The sequence below is a fragment of the Artemia franciscana genome, chromosome 5 (genome assembly GCF_032884065.1).
Source record: "Artemia franciscana chromosome 5, ASM3288406v1, whole genome shotgun sequence".
NCBI lineage: Eukaryota > Metazoa > Arthropoda > Branchiopoda > Anostraca > Artemiidae > Artemia > Artemia franciscana.
In genome coordinates, this window is record NC_088867.1 from 21,961,726 (window position 1) to 21,977,743 (window position 16,018).

The window sequence follows — 16,018 nt, forward strand, 5'->3', positions numbered from 1 at the left end:
ATTAGACATAAGCACCCTGGCAACAGTAACGTATTGCAAAATTTCGCTGTCATATACAACAACATTCAGCAGATATTTGAAAGGGTGGAACGTTCCAGGGTAGGTAACATCAGGAATAAAAAAATCAGCTTTTGCCAGGACATCGATGTGAATGTCGAACATTAAAAGACAAAGAGAATTGCCTTGATCCAAAGAGAAAAAATGTAGGTACTTTAGGGTGGCCTGCTGCATTTCAAGGTTGATCTGTTCGTCATCGTTTTGAAACAATGGTATTTCCTTAAGCATAGCCTCGTTAAAGGTTTCAAGAAATCGAGGAAGAGAATCAGGCCCCTTCCGCACTGCATCAACAAACTTTCTGACGCGGTCCAAATTAACCGCAGCTAAATTCCTTTCGCCCAAAATATAACCAACACCAACCCCTTTATGAATCTCAGAAACTGTCAATGTTGGGTCACGTGCTACAGCCCCTACAATGTCAGAACGAACCCTAGAGACTAGACGGTTTTCCGGTGGCCGGGCGTGAGAGTGGAGTCGTCCATCATCATTGCTAAAGGAAATGACCCACCGTCGATGATCTTTCTTTTTGACAGGACAAACGAAAGCTATTGTAACATATAGACCAGCCCCCCCCTTTATAAAATTCAGGACCAAATCCCTCATTCACATCCCCTTAGGAATCCTCAAATATAGGACCAAATCTCTCATCCATACTCTTCTAGGAACTCTTAAATTCAGGACTAAATTTCTCAGTCACACCCCTTTAGTAAATTTCAATTTGAAAAAGGTTTGGATAAAATCATTTAGAATTTAACAGTTGCTAAATTTATCAAGTCTGCATGGTCCAACGCAATTAGACTACATGCATTTAGATAAAACTACAATTAAAACTACAAATTAGACTACATGTATTTGCATGGTCCAACGCAATTAGACTACATGCATTTAGATAAAACTACAATTAAAACTACAAATTAGACTACATGTATTTGCATAGTCCAACGCAATTAGACTACATGCATTTAGATAAAACTACAATTAAAACTACAAATTAGACTACATGCATTTGCATGGTCCAACGCAATTAGACTACATGCATTTAGATAAAACTACAATTAAAACTACAAATTAGACTACATGTATTTGCATAGTCCAACGCAATTAGACTACATGCATTTAGATAAAAAAAAATGTTACTTAACAAAGTAACCAGTTATTCTGACCTATGGGTTTTTCTCAAAACCAAAAGAGAAATCCTTTGCCAAAGAATAGCTTTTGGATGCGCGATTAGTCACATGATCAAATATTACCAATAGTAGTGGAGGCCAACTTCCACAGGTCACTAAGCCTGTCTGGCGGGTGTTTGTTGATAGAAATCGAGCGTTAGATATATGAGCCCAATGCTAGGGCGAATAGTTTAGTTTTATGGAAGGATTCGAATGCATTAGATCAATTTTTCATGTTCACCTTTTAGTGCAATAAGACATTGAAGCTATTTTGTCAATAGTTGTATATTGTAAGTAAATAAACCTTATTGTATTTAATCATCTTCTGTCTATGTATTAGGGCAGCAGGTACAGTTCCTCTAGCTTTCAGGCACGGTCCCAAGGGAATTTACATTTGTTTCAAGAGACCTCGAAAAACACCGAGATGGTTCTGTCTCCCAGGTTACCGGGGATTCTATACGAAGCCTTTTTATTTTATTAATAATTTAGCTCCCATATCCACATCAAACTATTAAGACTTAGAAAAGTCCCAAGCAACTCCACGCAAACCCCCTTTAAAATAAACTCAAGAAGATTTAACAAAAAACCACCCCGTAACATATGGCGCGGTCGGGTAAAGAAAGCAGGAAAAGGAACTGAAAGTACCTACGCAATTAATGCCTACTAACATAGACAAATATGATTACTTACATTTTAATTTTGATTTTTAAGTGCAGTGCAATTTTACCTAGCTTTTTGAATTTTTAGGTGCAGTGCGATTTTATTTCTATTTTTGCATTTTTTCTATATAGGTATACCCCATTCAAAAAATATCAAAATCTTTAAGAAATTAAAATAAAAAAAAAAACAGTAAAAATTAAAAAAAATTTTGAGATTATTTTAAACCGCATATTTAAAAAAAAAAAAAAAGTCTACAATAAATATGGACCAGGAAAAAGATGAAATATTAAAAGCGCAGCAAATTATTGCAACTTCGGTAGAAATTGCAAAATCATTACCAGAATATGAAGCAGATACGGACGTTGATCAATTCAACATCCATTTAGGGCAATTTGTGGAAATGACAAAAATTGACCTAAAAGTATTAAAAAATATGTTACTTTTAAGACTGAAAGGACAGGCGCTAACATTTCTAAAACAAATCGAAAACTCGATAGGTACAGAAGCAACCTCAACCATTAACTCAATAGAATTATTGCAACAGGCCTTCCAGAAAAGATTCATTGACACAAGTTCATTGAATAAACTAAAACATGGCCTAGTTACTTTCGAACAGACCCAAAACGTTCGTGAGTACTTGCATAAGGTTAGAATCGCAACAGAAGCGCGATACGGTCCAGGAGAAGGGGAATTATATGAAAAAATCATACTAAATGCATTTAAGCAGGGACTAAACCCAAAGTTATACCGCCTTTTGATAGCTAAAAATATTGATAACCTAGAACTAGCAGTTCAGGAAATAGAAAGAGCCGTAGAAATTGATTCGATTGTCCTGCAGCATCAAAAAATGTCAATAAATGCTGTAGAAAGCAAAGCCCCTGTAAGATCAAGGGATTCCTCTCCGCGATTTTTCTCCCGAGAATCATCGCCCAAACCTGTTCGAAATCAAATTCGAACCACCACACCACCAAGACAAGTACGTTTTGCCCCCAATAATCAATTAAGGGCACAAACTAACAATGAACCATTAAGGTGCTACACATGTAACCGATTAGGACACATCGCAAGAAATTGTTTTGCAAACAATAATAATCGACCAAACATTAGGGGAACGGGTAACCGTTTGTCCAGGGGGACAAACTATAGTGGGTACGCCCCAAGAGGTGATCGAGGAAACACCTTTGTAACAGGAGGTAATTATCCCACCCAAAGTCGAAATTTCCAACGCAATACATATCAATATCAAGGAGGGTATCGTGGAAGAACAAATCAACCCAGTAATAGTTGGAACAGAAATACAAGAGAAAATTACATCAGCCGACGGCAGCCATATAATAGCTCCATCTCAAGTAATAACCAAGGAACCCAAAACAGAACAAATGAAAATTCTACATCTAACATCTGGGAATCCCAGGGAAACGATATAAGCCCCCAAAATTCGTAGGACCAAAATTTGGTGGCAAAATAATTTATAGGTCCCCCCCAGTAATAATACCATTTTTAAGTGCAAATAATAATAAGATGTTACCAGTATTTGAAAATTTCAACGCAGGGAATATTTATTTCTCAGCCCTTATAGATTCAGGAGCAACAGTAAATGTGATAAATTCATCAGTATTTAATAAATTACCCAACTATATTAAACGACGAATGAGCAATATCTGTCCCAATTTATCAAGTGTAACCGGACACGACCTGGATGTGAAAGGCACTGTGTATCTAGCCTTGCGCAAGGATAACAGAAATTTTTATACTCGATTTATAGTTTGTAAAAATTTTCCATACGAAGCGATAATAGGCGCAAATTTTTTAAAATCAAATAAAATATTATTAGATGTAGCAAATTCAAAGTTTATCTACCCGACGGATACCATATCGATGATAAATAACATACAAGCAAACAAAGTAAGGGAAAATATAGGTAACATGAAAGAGTATAGAAACAAACAAATTCAAGAAATTTGTTATTTATGGAAAAAACTTGAAAAAATAAAAATTCCAGAAAAAAACCCAGCGGAGAATCTTCTAAATTCAATAAAAGAAGAAAATAACGAAAAATATTATGGATTTGTAGTGCGTAAAACAAAAATTCCCCCTAAATCAATGCAGAGGGTCCAAATATCACAAATGTTAGAACCAGTTAATGATAAAAATGAAATTTGGGTAGCATCGCCTTGGGAAGATCTCCCGAAATATTTAGTGTGTGAAGAACAAATTATAAATTACGAAAAGGGAGAAGGTTACATTTGGGTAACGAACACCCACGAAAACGACCTAATTATCCTAAGTAAAGGTACATGTTTAGTAGAGATACAAGTAGTATCGGAATCCGACATTAATAATTGGAAAAATTTGGAAAAAAACTACGTGAATAATATTAATGTTTACGTTGACAGAGAATATCCACTGACGCGATCTCAATTCCTTGAGAAATTCGAACTAAGTCACATAACCGACGTGTCATTAAAACAAAAATTATGCGACTTATTATGGGAATATAAAGATGTCTTTTCGACATCTGAAGATGACATAGGACTTATCCCATTTTATGAACACGCAATACAAACCACGGGGCCACCAGTCGCAAAACAACCATACAGAATTCCTTATAAACATAAGGAATGGCTAATAAACAAAATACATGAACTCGAAAAAAATCAAATCATAAGGCCAAGCATAAGCCCATACTCTGCCCCCGTTATTTTAGTCCCGAAAAAGAATAATGATCTTAGACTAGTGGTAGATTATAGAGCTTTAAATAAACAAGTAGTAAGTGACAAATTTCCCCTACCTAGAATAGACGAAATTCTAGACTCAATATCAAATAAAAATAAAATATTTACTTCCCTAGATTTGACACAAGGATATCATCAAGTAAAAATAGCTGAGGGCGATGTTTTTAAAACAGCTTTTTCAACAACAGAATGTGGTTCTTATGAATACTTAAGAGTACCATTTGGACTAAAAACTAGTTCGAGTGCATTGTGTAGACCCCTCCTTCATTTACTAAGAGGCCTAAATAACATAATTCATTTTGTTGATGACGTCATAGCTATGGACAAAGACGCGGAGGACCATTTAGAGACACTAGCAAAAGTGTTTGGGAAATTTAGAGAAGGCAATTTAAAATGTAGACCAGAAAAAGTAAATCTTTTTCAAACAAAACTAAAATTTTTAGGAGTAGTTGTAACGCAAGGACAAATTTCCCCAGACCCTGAAAAAATAAAATCCGTTAAAAATATAAAGCCCCCCCAAACAATTAAACAATTACGAGGAATCTTAGGATTAATGAGCTATTTCCGAAAATTTATAAGAAATTACGCACAAGTTGCAAAACCTTTAACGGACCTCACGAGAGGCAACCCACAAAAAATTGTGTGGTCTAATACAGCTCAGAATGCATTAGATCATTTAAAAAAGACTCTAACCTCAGAACCTATTTTATCGCTACCTGACTTCCAAACAGGACAATTCGTTGTTACAACGGATGCCTCTAACAAGGGAATTGGGGCGATCCTCTCCCAAATAATAAATGGGGAAGAAAGAGTGATAGCGTACGCTTCTCGCACCTTAACTTCTGGAGAAAGTAATTATTCTGCTACAGAGCTTGAATTATTATCAATTATCCACCATTTGGACAAGTTCAGACATTATTTGGTAGGCAGAAAATTTAAACTGCGTTCAGACCACAAAAGCTTGCAATATCTGCAAACTTTCAAAAAGCCAACGGGAATACTCGCGAGATGGATTTTGAAAATCCAAGACTTAGATTATGAATTTGAACATCTTAAGGGAAAACAAAATGCCCCATGTGATTATCTAAGTAGATTTCCAGATAATACCCCAGTAGAAAATGAAAATGAAGAAGTCAACACGATAAAAGCAAAGTACGTTCCAAGAAAGAAAGGTTTAAAAATGAAATCGGCTGAGAATAATTCGGTTGAGAAGGAACAGAAAGACAGCCCACATTCCTTGAATTCTATAAAAATATATCAAAAGAAAGATAATACTTGTGCTGCTCTAATAGAATATTTCTTATATGATAAAGAGTTACCTGATGAAATGAAATCTTTTAAAAAAGAAATTGATAACTATTATTATGATTTCGACGAAAAAATACTATGTAGGATAATAACCGATACTGATAAAAGAAATCAAACTTCCGTTATACCAGTTTTACCCCAAATTTTGGAAAAACCCGCTTTTGAATTCTTTCATTCTGAAGTAGGAGGTCACTTGGGATTAGATAAGACATTCCACAGATTAAAACAATACTTTTTCGTTACTTCAGCCTTGACAAAGTTAAAGAATTATGTTAATAATTGTGAAACCTGTAATTTAAGAAAAAATCCTCAAGTCTACCCGAATCCAACGATAGGAAGAACGCCTACGGCCCGGTTTCCATTTGACATAGTCTCTTTTGATTTATATGGTACAAGTGGAGGATTACCCACTTCTAATGAAGGACATACCTGTGTACTGTCAGTGATTGATCATTTTTCTGGTTTCACTTTTGCTAAACCATTAAAAAATCAAAGCGCCTATACAACGTCGAAAGCTCTCGCTAAAATATTCCTTAATTTCGGTATCCCCAATACAGTATTAAGCGATAACGGCCCTAATTTTGTAGCGAAAGTAACCAAGGATTTAATGTCTTTCCTTCAAATAAATAAATTGGTATCGACCCCTTATCATCCACAGGCCAATGGGAAAATCGAGAACAGACACAAACTATTTTCTAATATTTTAAGTATTTACACGAAAGAAAATCGCAGGGATTGGCATGATACCTTACCTTATTTAACAAATGTAATAAATACAGCTTACTCCCAGGTCATTCGCGATAACCCATTTTATATATTATTCGGACGAGACTTTAGAATCCCTTATAATGAAATTATAGAGTCACGACAATTTTATAATGATTCTCAAGATTATAAACAAGAATTTATCAATAGAATGAGGAAAACTTATAAGCTTGTAAAACAAGAAATAGAAAGATCAAACAGAAAGCAAGAAGCAAAAAATATTCCTAACGTCAAGGATAAACTCGATTTCCAAGTAGGAGATTGCGTTTACTTAAAGAACGAAAACAAACCGGACGGCAAGAAACTTTCGGACCGGTACCTAGGACCGTTAAGAATAATCAAAAAGTATGATAATAACGTTACATTTAAACTATTAAAACCAAAAACAGGAAAAGTCTATAAAACCCACGTTAGTCGTATAAAGAGGGCAAAATTCACAGAAACATGGACCCCTCAACCTTCAACATCAAATACCTCGGAGGACGAAAATCAACCACCTCGCTCTAGATTAAGTGAGCTTAAACCTTTTAATTTCAAACAAGGATATTTTGAAAACAGTAGCGACGAAGAAAAATTTAATGAATTTCTAACCATGACAAATATGGTTACCCCCCAAAAAGTACCCCCGTTACGCGGAGACGGAGGAAAAGCGATTCCTCTTCCAGTGAAGAATCAGAAGAGTTGGACTATACAATTTCTCCACAAACGCAATTTTTCCCGGATCGAATTTCGACACCTTTTCCACCCAAACGTTTCCCCGATAATTTGGTACACCCTGTCACGCCAATAGACAGACGCTTTTCGTTACAAGATGAATTAAATAAGGCTATACAAACCCCTGGTGACATAGAGTCAGAAAAGGTCTACCAACCGCAACAAACATTGCGGGAGGCCATGGATCTTATTAATTACCCAATTAAAACTAGACAAAGTACATTTGATACTAATCCAGCTACAGATGAACAACAATATCACGATATAACCGTCTCAAAGGCAAAACCAAAGGACTGGGTATCTTGGAAGGAAACCTTAATACAAACTCTTCCTCACCCCCCGGAAGACATGGCTTTCAAGCAGTGGAGGCACCCCAAGAAGACATTTGAATCCTCCCAAAGCTCCCAAGAATCGTTCAATTCTCCCGAACCCAGAGATCAACAGGACGAGTCAATCAATAAACCCTCCACCTCACGAGGTGAAGAAATTTACGAAGGACAGGCTGGATCCACACCTAAATCTCAAACTTCTACTTCAAGAGAACCAGATACTAAATCTACAACTAGTTCCTCAGATACTGAGAGTGAATCAGGCACAAATGAGCCCAAAGATGTGGAAGGAACAAGACCACAGAGTGCAACTGCCCAGGCTAAAAAGGCACAAATTAAAGGTCAAAAATTTCTTAAAAAACAATATAAAAAGTTTGACTTGATATCGCTAGCGAAGCCAAAGAAAAAAACCGAGTCTACCGAAGAGAAGATAACAACAAGGTCAGGCCGAGTTGTCAAAAAACCAGATAAATTAGATTATAAATAAAAGAAAAACAAAAATCTACCAGTCCTGGATATGATAAAGAAAAAAATTTATGATAAAATAATCATTTTTTTTTTGCTAATTGTCAATTAATTACGCTAAGAAACCATCCCTTAATAAAACATCCTTAAAAGAAAGTACCTTTCAGGAAAGCTGAAAGACTCCAAGTGAAAAATTGGCCTATCTTCAAAGAGTGCTCATTATTCTAAGTGAGTTCAAAATCACATTTTTGCTAAGATTAACCGCATGAGTGCAATTGCTTCATTAACATTTTTCTTAAAATAATCCCTTTAAGTTAAGGATTATCTTAAAAAATTAAAATTAGAACTGCCCCGTCGACTAAACGTTTCGCCAGATAAATAGGCGAGACACTTCATGATTCTTCAAAACTTTAATTTCTCTAATAATATAACCCGTAGCTTTGGTAAACTATCTTACCACAAGTATAACTCAGCTGTAACAAAACGTTGATTAGAAAGCTTATTAATATTGCTAAACCTTACGCATAGACAGACGATTTAGATTTCGAAACTAGAATTACATTCGAAATTACAAGAAGTCTACTATACACGAAACCTGAATAGAGAAAGCGAGGCGCCCTTGCGGGTTGTAGTGGCAAGGCTTGGCGTGTTTCAACTTGCTTTGCCGCGTACTACCTGAGGGGACTCCTTGAAAGCTACTTCTTCATTGTTACAGCCAGCAGTAAAGTGAACAAACACAAGTAATTTGCAACAAACTGTAAATTGAATTTTAACAAAACCAAATTCACCGTAAGCCAATTGTCGGTAGTTGGTGCAGACTCGGCCTACGAACTTCGTATGAGTTCGTATGCCGTATCTGTTCGAATTCCCAATTACTATTTCTTCATTGCTCCAACTCATGTTAGACCAACCAATTCAATCCGTAATATATAAAACTCACACATTGTTTGAACGAATTCGAATAAAAATCCCTATACGTTGTACTTATCTACTCGTTATTCAACATTTCCAATTTCTCCAAATTACTAAGTCCCTTTTAATTTAATTGATACCCCATTTACAACCAAAATATGTCCAAAGCCATTATAGATACAGAATTTATTTCAATTATCCATGCTAAGGAAAACATTATATATGCGGCCGCGATCTTAGTTCAAGATGAGAATGGTAAAGAGGTGTATGCTGAAACATGGTACCTCAATTACGATTTAACAAAATTTGAACCTCATACATATAGATTTGGCTTAAAATTAGCGAATACTCCTAAATATCAACCCGCGAGAGGAGAAGTAAAAATTAAATATTCAAATAAAAATAAGAAAGGAAAAAACTTAACAAGCCTTCAACTATTAATAAGAAAACTACAACAAAAATTTAATATAAGCTATTGGTTTTGCAAAGGCCCGAATCAAACCGATCTACTTTTAATTGATAAATGTAGACCACCGAAAATTTGTTATAAGATCGAGGAAAATGAAAATTGTATTAAGTACGAAGGAATTCACCGCCCCTTAGATGAAATCCGACATTACGCCAAATTTATGTATGATCCAACGTCCCAAAATTACGCAGTAAGGGGAAATAACATTTTCTTAAAGAGAAAAAAATCGGTAGAAGCAAAAAAAGACGCATATAAAGGTAAATTAAAATCAAAAAAATTCAAACAATAAACAAAATCTACAATTTTTTTTAGACGAATCACCAAAAGGACTCAAGGCGGAAAAAGGTAATTACTCATTAGATAATTAGCCTGCTTATACGTGTGACTAATACTAACCAGGAAAACGCCGAGACAAAGAACCTTAAGTAATACCGACACCCTAGAAACCAACCAAGACCTAATGTTTGCGAGACCAGAATTTTGGATTTCAAATAAAACCCTAAGTTTACCAAACCTCTCAGTAATAGACTATGAACTACGGGAAATAATCTTCGAATCTGCAATAACTAATGCAGTAAGGAACTTGGAATATAATACCTTATATTCATTATTGAAAGTTCCCGTTATTTTTAACGAGGATCTCCTAATACACGGAATAATCATCCTATTATACGGATCATTTTCACTGGAAATATTGAGCAAAGATTACGATTATAGGCACAAGAATGCTGCATACACTTTCGCAGCCCTACTCCGAGCGATGCCCCCCGTTGCGCATCCTTTAATAGCATCTTTAATACGCGAAAATTTTTGGCACATAGAACAAGAATCAGGTTTCAAAATAATATGGCCCTTAAAGTTTCTGGACTTACTACTAAATGTGAATTACAAAATTGTGGAAGATGAAAATATATTGTTGGGAATATATGAGCACTATTTGAGATACAGTACTAATTTTGACCCAATAATTGTAAAAAATTCAAGCCATTATATTTATGATGAACAGTATATGGAGTTAATAAATGTAACGACAAAATTCTACAAGAATGATGAAAATTTTGGATCAAAAATTTTGCCAGATAAAGACATCATTGTGTATGAGAAATTCCTAGACACAGCTAGCCCACTATGCTTTCGTAAGGAATTGACTTATAAAATAATTCACACGACCTCAGATGAACTCAGTCTAAAAGATCTATGCAGGAAGAAAATACGGCAAATATTAAGAAAAACGGACATTAATTATTCCATGCAAAGCCTCTATATTCCCACTTTCCTAAAGAAATACATAATGTACATGGAAAACGAACCTGGAATCAACGAAAAGGACTTCCAATTAACATTTAAAACCCCCTACCTTTTAAAGTCACAGTGCAATTTACTGGCCAATAGTGGGCCAATTTTAAGAATAACAGAAAATTATGAACTAGACGGTCCCTTTTTACCCTTTACCACCCTTATTTTTTCCTCCTCCCTTATGTAACTTTTCTAAATTTGTAGACAAGGAAGAACCGTGTAAAATAAATGAAAAATTTGGTTGGCAGAGAATAGAAACCAATACCTTAATAAACACGTCATACGCGATTCTAGAAGAAACCAGTACCAAGGTAACCGCCAATTAACTTACTAACCTGCTTATAACTAACAAAAATTGAAAAAGAAATATCATGCCATTAAATGGAACCTTAATTTATCCCAACCTTACTAGGTTGAGGAATGGGGACAGTTTTGATCTAAAAACTAGAACCATAAAAACTCCCCCCAGATACCTCAAAAACCGAACAGCTTGGTTTCCATGTAAAACACAAAGTTTGCCAAATTTGTCAAAAATTGAACACAAATTATATATTTGTACAATATACAAATATATATATTTGTAATATATATATTTTATATATTTGTATACAAATTATATATGCGAAATTAGAGAACGAAGAGGTAGTTAAAACGCGCCTAAATCCAATCATAGAAGAAGTCTCGAAAGAAATTACCAAAAGCGGAGTACGAATTGTAAATCAAGAAAACTGGAAGCCACATTTAACGTTAGTTGACCTAAGAAAAGTAAAAAAGCTAAGGAAAGAGGCACGAAAACTTCACCCCTCCTTAACTTCCAATTTTAAAAACATGAAATTTGGAAGAGAACTTGTAAACGGGTTACAATTACTATCAATTTTCGGACCCAAAAGCCAAGAAAACTATTACGAGATAATAGCAGAAGTAGCGTTTGAACAAAACACCCCTAAATGCAACTAAAAGTAAAAAAAAAAAAAAATATAAAATCAAATGAAGTAAAAACGTTTCAGGAACAGAAAGGAGAACGAAACAGGAAATATATGGCAATAAGGTAATGATTCTTCAAAATCAATTACGCTTACCAAAACTAACATTACAAAAAAATATATATAACCTCCGTATAACTATCTTGATTCATATACTTATAGTAAGATAAATAGGTTTAGAAATTACCAAAATCGCCGGACCTGTGAACTTTACAAACTATTATAAATAAGTGTAATAGCATATAACACACGAAAAATCTAAACTTAACACTTAGCCTACTAACCTTTAGCCTACTACTAAAAAAATAAAAAAAATTTTTTCTCTTCGCATAATTTTAACAAAAAATGTCCCAAGGTTATTTAACGAAATTCAATCTCTTACCTTATGCGATCTACATGGATTCACGACACGGTCCGAACTTTGAAAAATACTTCAAATGTCAAGCTTTGAAAATACAAGCTTTGAAAACATATCAAAACAAAATAACTATATTTGATAAACATTTGTTCACAAAGTATACTTATGTATCTCGCTTAGATAACAGAATATAGTCTTCCCATCTAAACAACTGAACAATGTATTGTAAAACGAGACTTTTATATAATGATAAAAGAAAACAACTTTCTTTTTAAAAGAAACTTAAACACTTAACTTTTAATTAAGTAGCTAACTAAAGTTAACTACTATATTTATTTAGTATAAAAACCAAAAATAGTCGCATCATTCTATTGAAATATTGCTACTTACAAAGTAAAACATTGTTCTTAATTTGACTAGGACTCATTCCAAATGCAAAGTGCTGTAATAAAACCCTCAATTATAATCTACTTACATCTACCTGAGGTAGTGAATACATCAAATCTAAAGGTTTTTCGAAAAGCCATAATTATACGGCACATCTTCAACCGACAAGATAATTGGGATAAGAGAGTATTTCTGCATAATGAGAAAATGCTTATTTTTTTTAACGACAAGATAATTGGGATAAGAGAGTATTTCTGCATAATGAGAAAATGCTTATTTTTTTTAACGACAAGATAATTGGGATAAGAGAGTATTTCTGCATAATGAGAAAATGCTTATTTTTTTTTTCTTATTCAATCATTCTTTAAGAAAAAAAAAATTAAAAGGAAACAAGTTGTGAAACTTTTCAAATTCTTAACCTAAAGTTTAACTCATTTTAAATAAGTACAATATAGATTTGTACTACAAAGGACTAGTAGCCTACAACTTATTAATTAAGTTAGGCTAAGATCCTACTAAATTTAAAAACGATTTAAGTCATAAGTCAAAGGTTGTTCTTCTTTTGCAACTAAGCCAGGTAGTTTTAAGCTAGAATGAGTTTAAATACGAAAGAACACTTAATTTATCGAAAGTCAAACTATTATACCTCAATAAGACACCCTCTCAAATTCGTGCCAGTTTGGCATAGCTATAATTATCTCCCAAAGTGCATACCAGGAAAGCTGTGATCTATATCTTTGAGATATAGTTACTAAGCCTTATAATCTTATTATATAATTACAAACCCTCATTTTAAGCTTTAGACTATATCAAGACATCTATAATTGGATTTAAACTAAATTCAAATTTAAACCATAAATCAAAAATTTTTTTTGTAACAAAATAGGCTAATAAATTTCTACTCCATAACAAATTAGTAACTTAAGATTTAGGCCATAATAAACAAATAATTATTTCATACTTTTATCTGATATTAAAAAAGAAAAGAAAAAAAGAATACTACTTTTAACTAAAATACTAAATTATCTAGTAGTATAACCCTAATAGCATTTACCACTGCCCTACCCCATATTTTATTAAATTAAAAAAAGAATATATATAATAATTTTTATTTGAACTGATATGGTAATGTTTACTCGCTTTGCCCTAATTCCTTATATTAGCTAACAGATGGAAATAAAGAACTAACAGAAATAAAAGTTAATCCTCTACCAGACCTCAAAACGAAATTTCAACCAAGATCGCTAACAACTTGTTATCATTTAAGGTTTTATTTCATTTCTTTTGTTTAATAGTAATATGACCATTACGATTCTGAGAACTACATATCCCCAATTTAAACAAAAAAATTAAGGTTTATTGAACAACTAATTTTTGTTAGCCTAACATCATTCGCTGTAAAAAAACACATACTATTAAATTCTTTAATTATTTTTTGCTCAACTATGCATCTGAAAATTTTGCCTACCGCCCTGTAATCAACAAGGCTATACATATATGAAAATAATAAAGGTTTGGCACAAACTACGGCTAATGAAATGCATGGCAAAAAAATTGACTAAGGAAAAAATACATCTGTCAAAATAAAAAAAAAAAATATAAAGAAACCACTTTCCAAGGTATTTTGTCAAAGTTCCCAATACGTGACAAATTTTAGGATTCTTAATTTTGTTTTTTTTTGTATATGGCCAACTAATGCCTAGGTTAATTTTAGAAGCTCCAATGATGGCCATAATATATTAGGTGAATATGTGCAGTATTCATAAAGTTGGTCAAAACATTCGCTGGTGAAAAGTTGGAACATGTCAACAATAAATATGGATTTTTCTTGTAAAAAAATTCCCGTCAATATCATAATGATATGAGTTCCTCTTGTTCGACAACCATAAGAACACAGAGAAAATTAGACTATGAAAAGTCTTAAGACGAAAAAGGACAAAATAATATAATTGAGGCACACGAGTTGAATAGAATCTAAAACATCCATATGGCCAAAAATAGAAAAGATTAAAGGTACAATGCAATTAACAAAAATAAAGGAAGCGTTAGATATGCAAGTATCCTTATTCACTGACGAGGACCAAAGATTGAAATACGTCGAGAGCCAATACGGTTTGTTCTCACCAAACTCATGGTATAATATTATAATCACAATATTCATGGTATTTCTTATTTCACTAACAATAAGAGCGCTACTAACAATTAACTATGGGAAAATACTGAAGAGAAAAAGGATAAATACTGATGCAATTGAGGCACAGGAGTTGCATCAATTGAACCCTACTGCTCCTGATGATATTTAAGCCATTTTAACAGGGAGGATGTAAAAATCCGGGGAAATTAAGAGGTCTTTCTCCGTACGTAACATCCTTTCCCTACTGTAGAAATATTGTTGGTGTATAACAGCTAGAAGGCTATGATACAACATACTGTATTACTTTTTGGCATATACATCAAAAATACTCTTGGCAGAAAATCTTTATGTAAATATAGACCTCTAACAAGAACGAAAAAATTCGTTCTATCTTTTTATGTACAAGAGATTTAAGAGGTCATCTCTTGTAATTTTGCTGATCTGTTTCAGGAAAAGGGAAAAAACGTTCCAAGGCGTGATAATTGAAAGGCTATGATGCAAAATGTATTACTTTTCGACTAATCACGCATTGGAGGTTCAATTTTTTTTTGATTAAAATATGATCTAAAACATTAAGACCTCTATATAATCTTACATATATATATAACCCTCTTTGGTGCCGTGTTCTTATATTTACATGTAATCATAATAATATAGTAATAGTGTAGTACCAATATAACTATTTTCAGTTGCTATATGACCAAATATACCTCACGTTACTTCAAATGTACCTGAGAATTATTAGAATTTAAAACTTCTTTTAAGAAATCGTACGTTCGATTTCACTTTCAATGTTTGAAAAAAAAAAATATAATATTACTGTTATGCAATTATGTACTATTATTATGCAATTTAAAATTACAATAATGCTTTATATTATCGTATCACTAGTACCATTTTATATGTTAACAACATGATTCTGCTTGGAAATTTTTATTACAGAATTTGGCATACTTCTAACATTGGCCAACAAACGTCATGGTCAAAGACTACAAAACACCTATCATGATTTATCAACCACCGAAGAATGCCCAAGACACGTCTGATTCAACCGGAAAACTATCACCCATCTATCATTTCTGACTATACGATGTAGACTAGAGAAAACGAAACATCCAGCCAGCGGGTACGACAACATACCCACGCAAATACACCATTAGTGAACCCAATTCAGGAGATCCTAAGTCCTAATTTTTTAACTTAGGAATCACTTAACAAGTAAGGTGTTAGATAGTACTCCAGTCTATTGAATTAAATTAAGATAACGCAAAAGACAATTA

At 33.5% G+C, this 16,018-nt stretch overlaps 2 protein-coding genes across 2 annotated transcripts; both read left to right on the forward strand.

Moving 5' to 3' along the window:
- The first annotated feature begins 631 nt into the window (after positions 1-631).
- Positions 632-12,148, forward strand: LOC136027104 (uncharacterized). The gene is made up of 2 exons (XM_065704051.1): positions 632-1,513; positions 8,367-12,148. The coding sequence occupies exon 2, from the start codon at positions 10,041-10,043 to the stop codon at positions 11,061-11,063; it is 1,023 nt and encodes a 340-aa protein (XP_065560123.1). The 5' UTR covers positions 632-1,513; positions 8,367-10,040; the 3' UTR covers positions 11,064-12,148.
- On the forward strand, positions 2,146-3,327 carry LOC136027699 (GATA zinc finger domain-containing protein 4-like). Its single transcript, XM_065705149.1, has one exon. The coding sequence runs from the start codon at positions 2,146-2,148 to the stop codon at positions 3,325-3,327; it is 1,182 nt and encodes a 393-aa protein (XP_065561221.1).
- Positions 12,149-16,018: the final 3,870 nt, after the last annotated feature.

What these genes read in the sequence shown, in the direction of transcription:
- LOC136027104 (XM_065704051.1), top strand. Translation starts at nt 10,041, where the DNA reads ATGTTTGCGAGACCAGAATTTTGGATTTCAAATAAAACCCTAAGTTTA.
- LOC136027699 (XM_065705149.1), top strand. Translation starts at nt 2,146, where the DNA reads ATGGACCAGGAAAAAGATGAAATATTAAAAGCGCAGCAAATTATTGCA.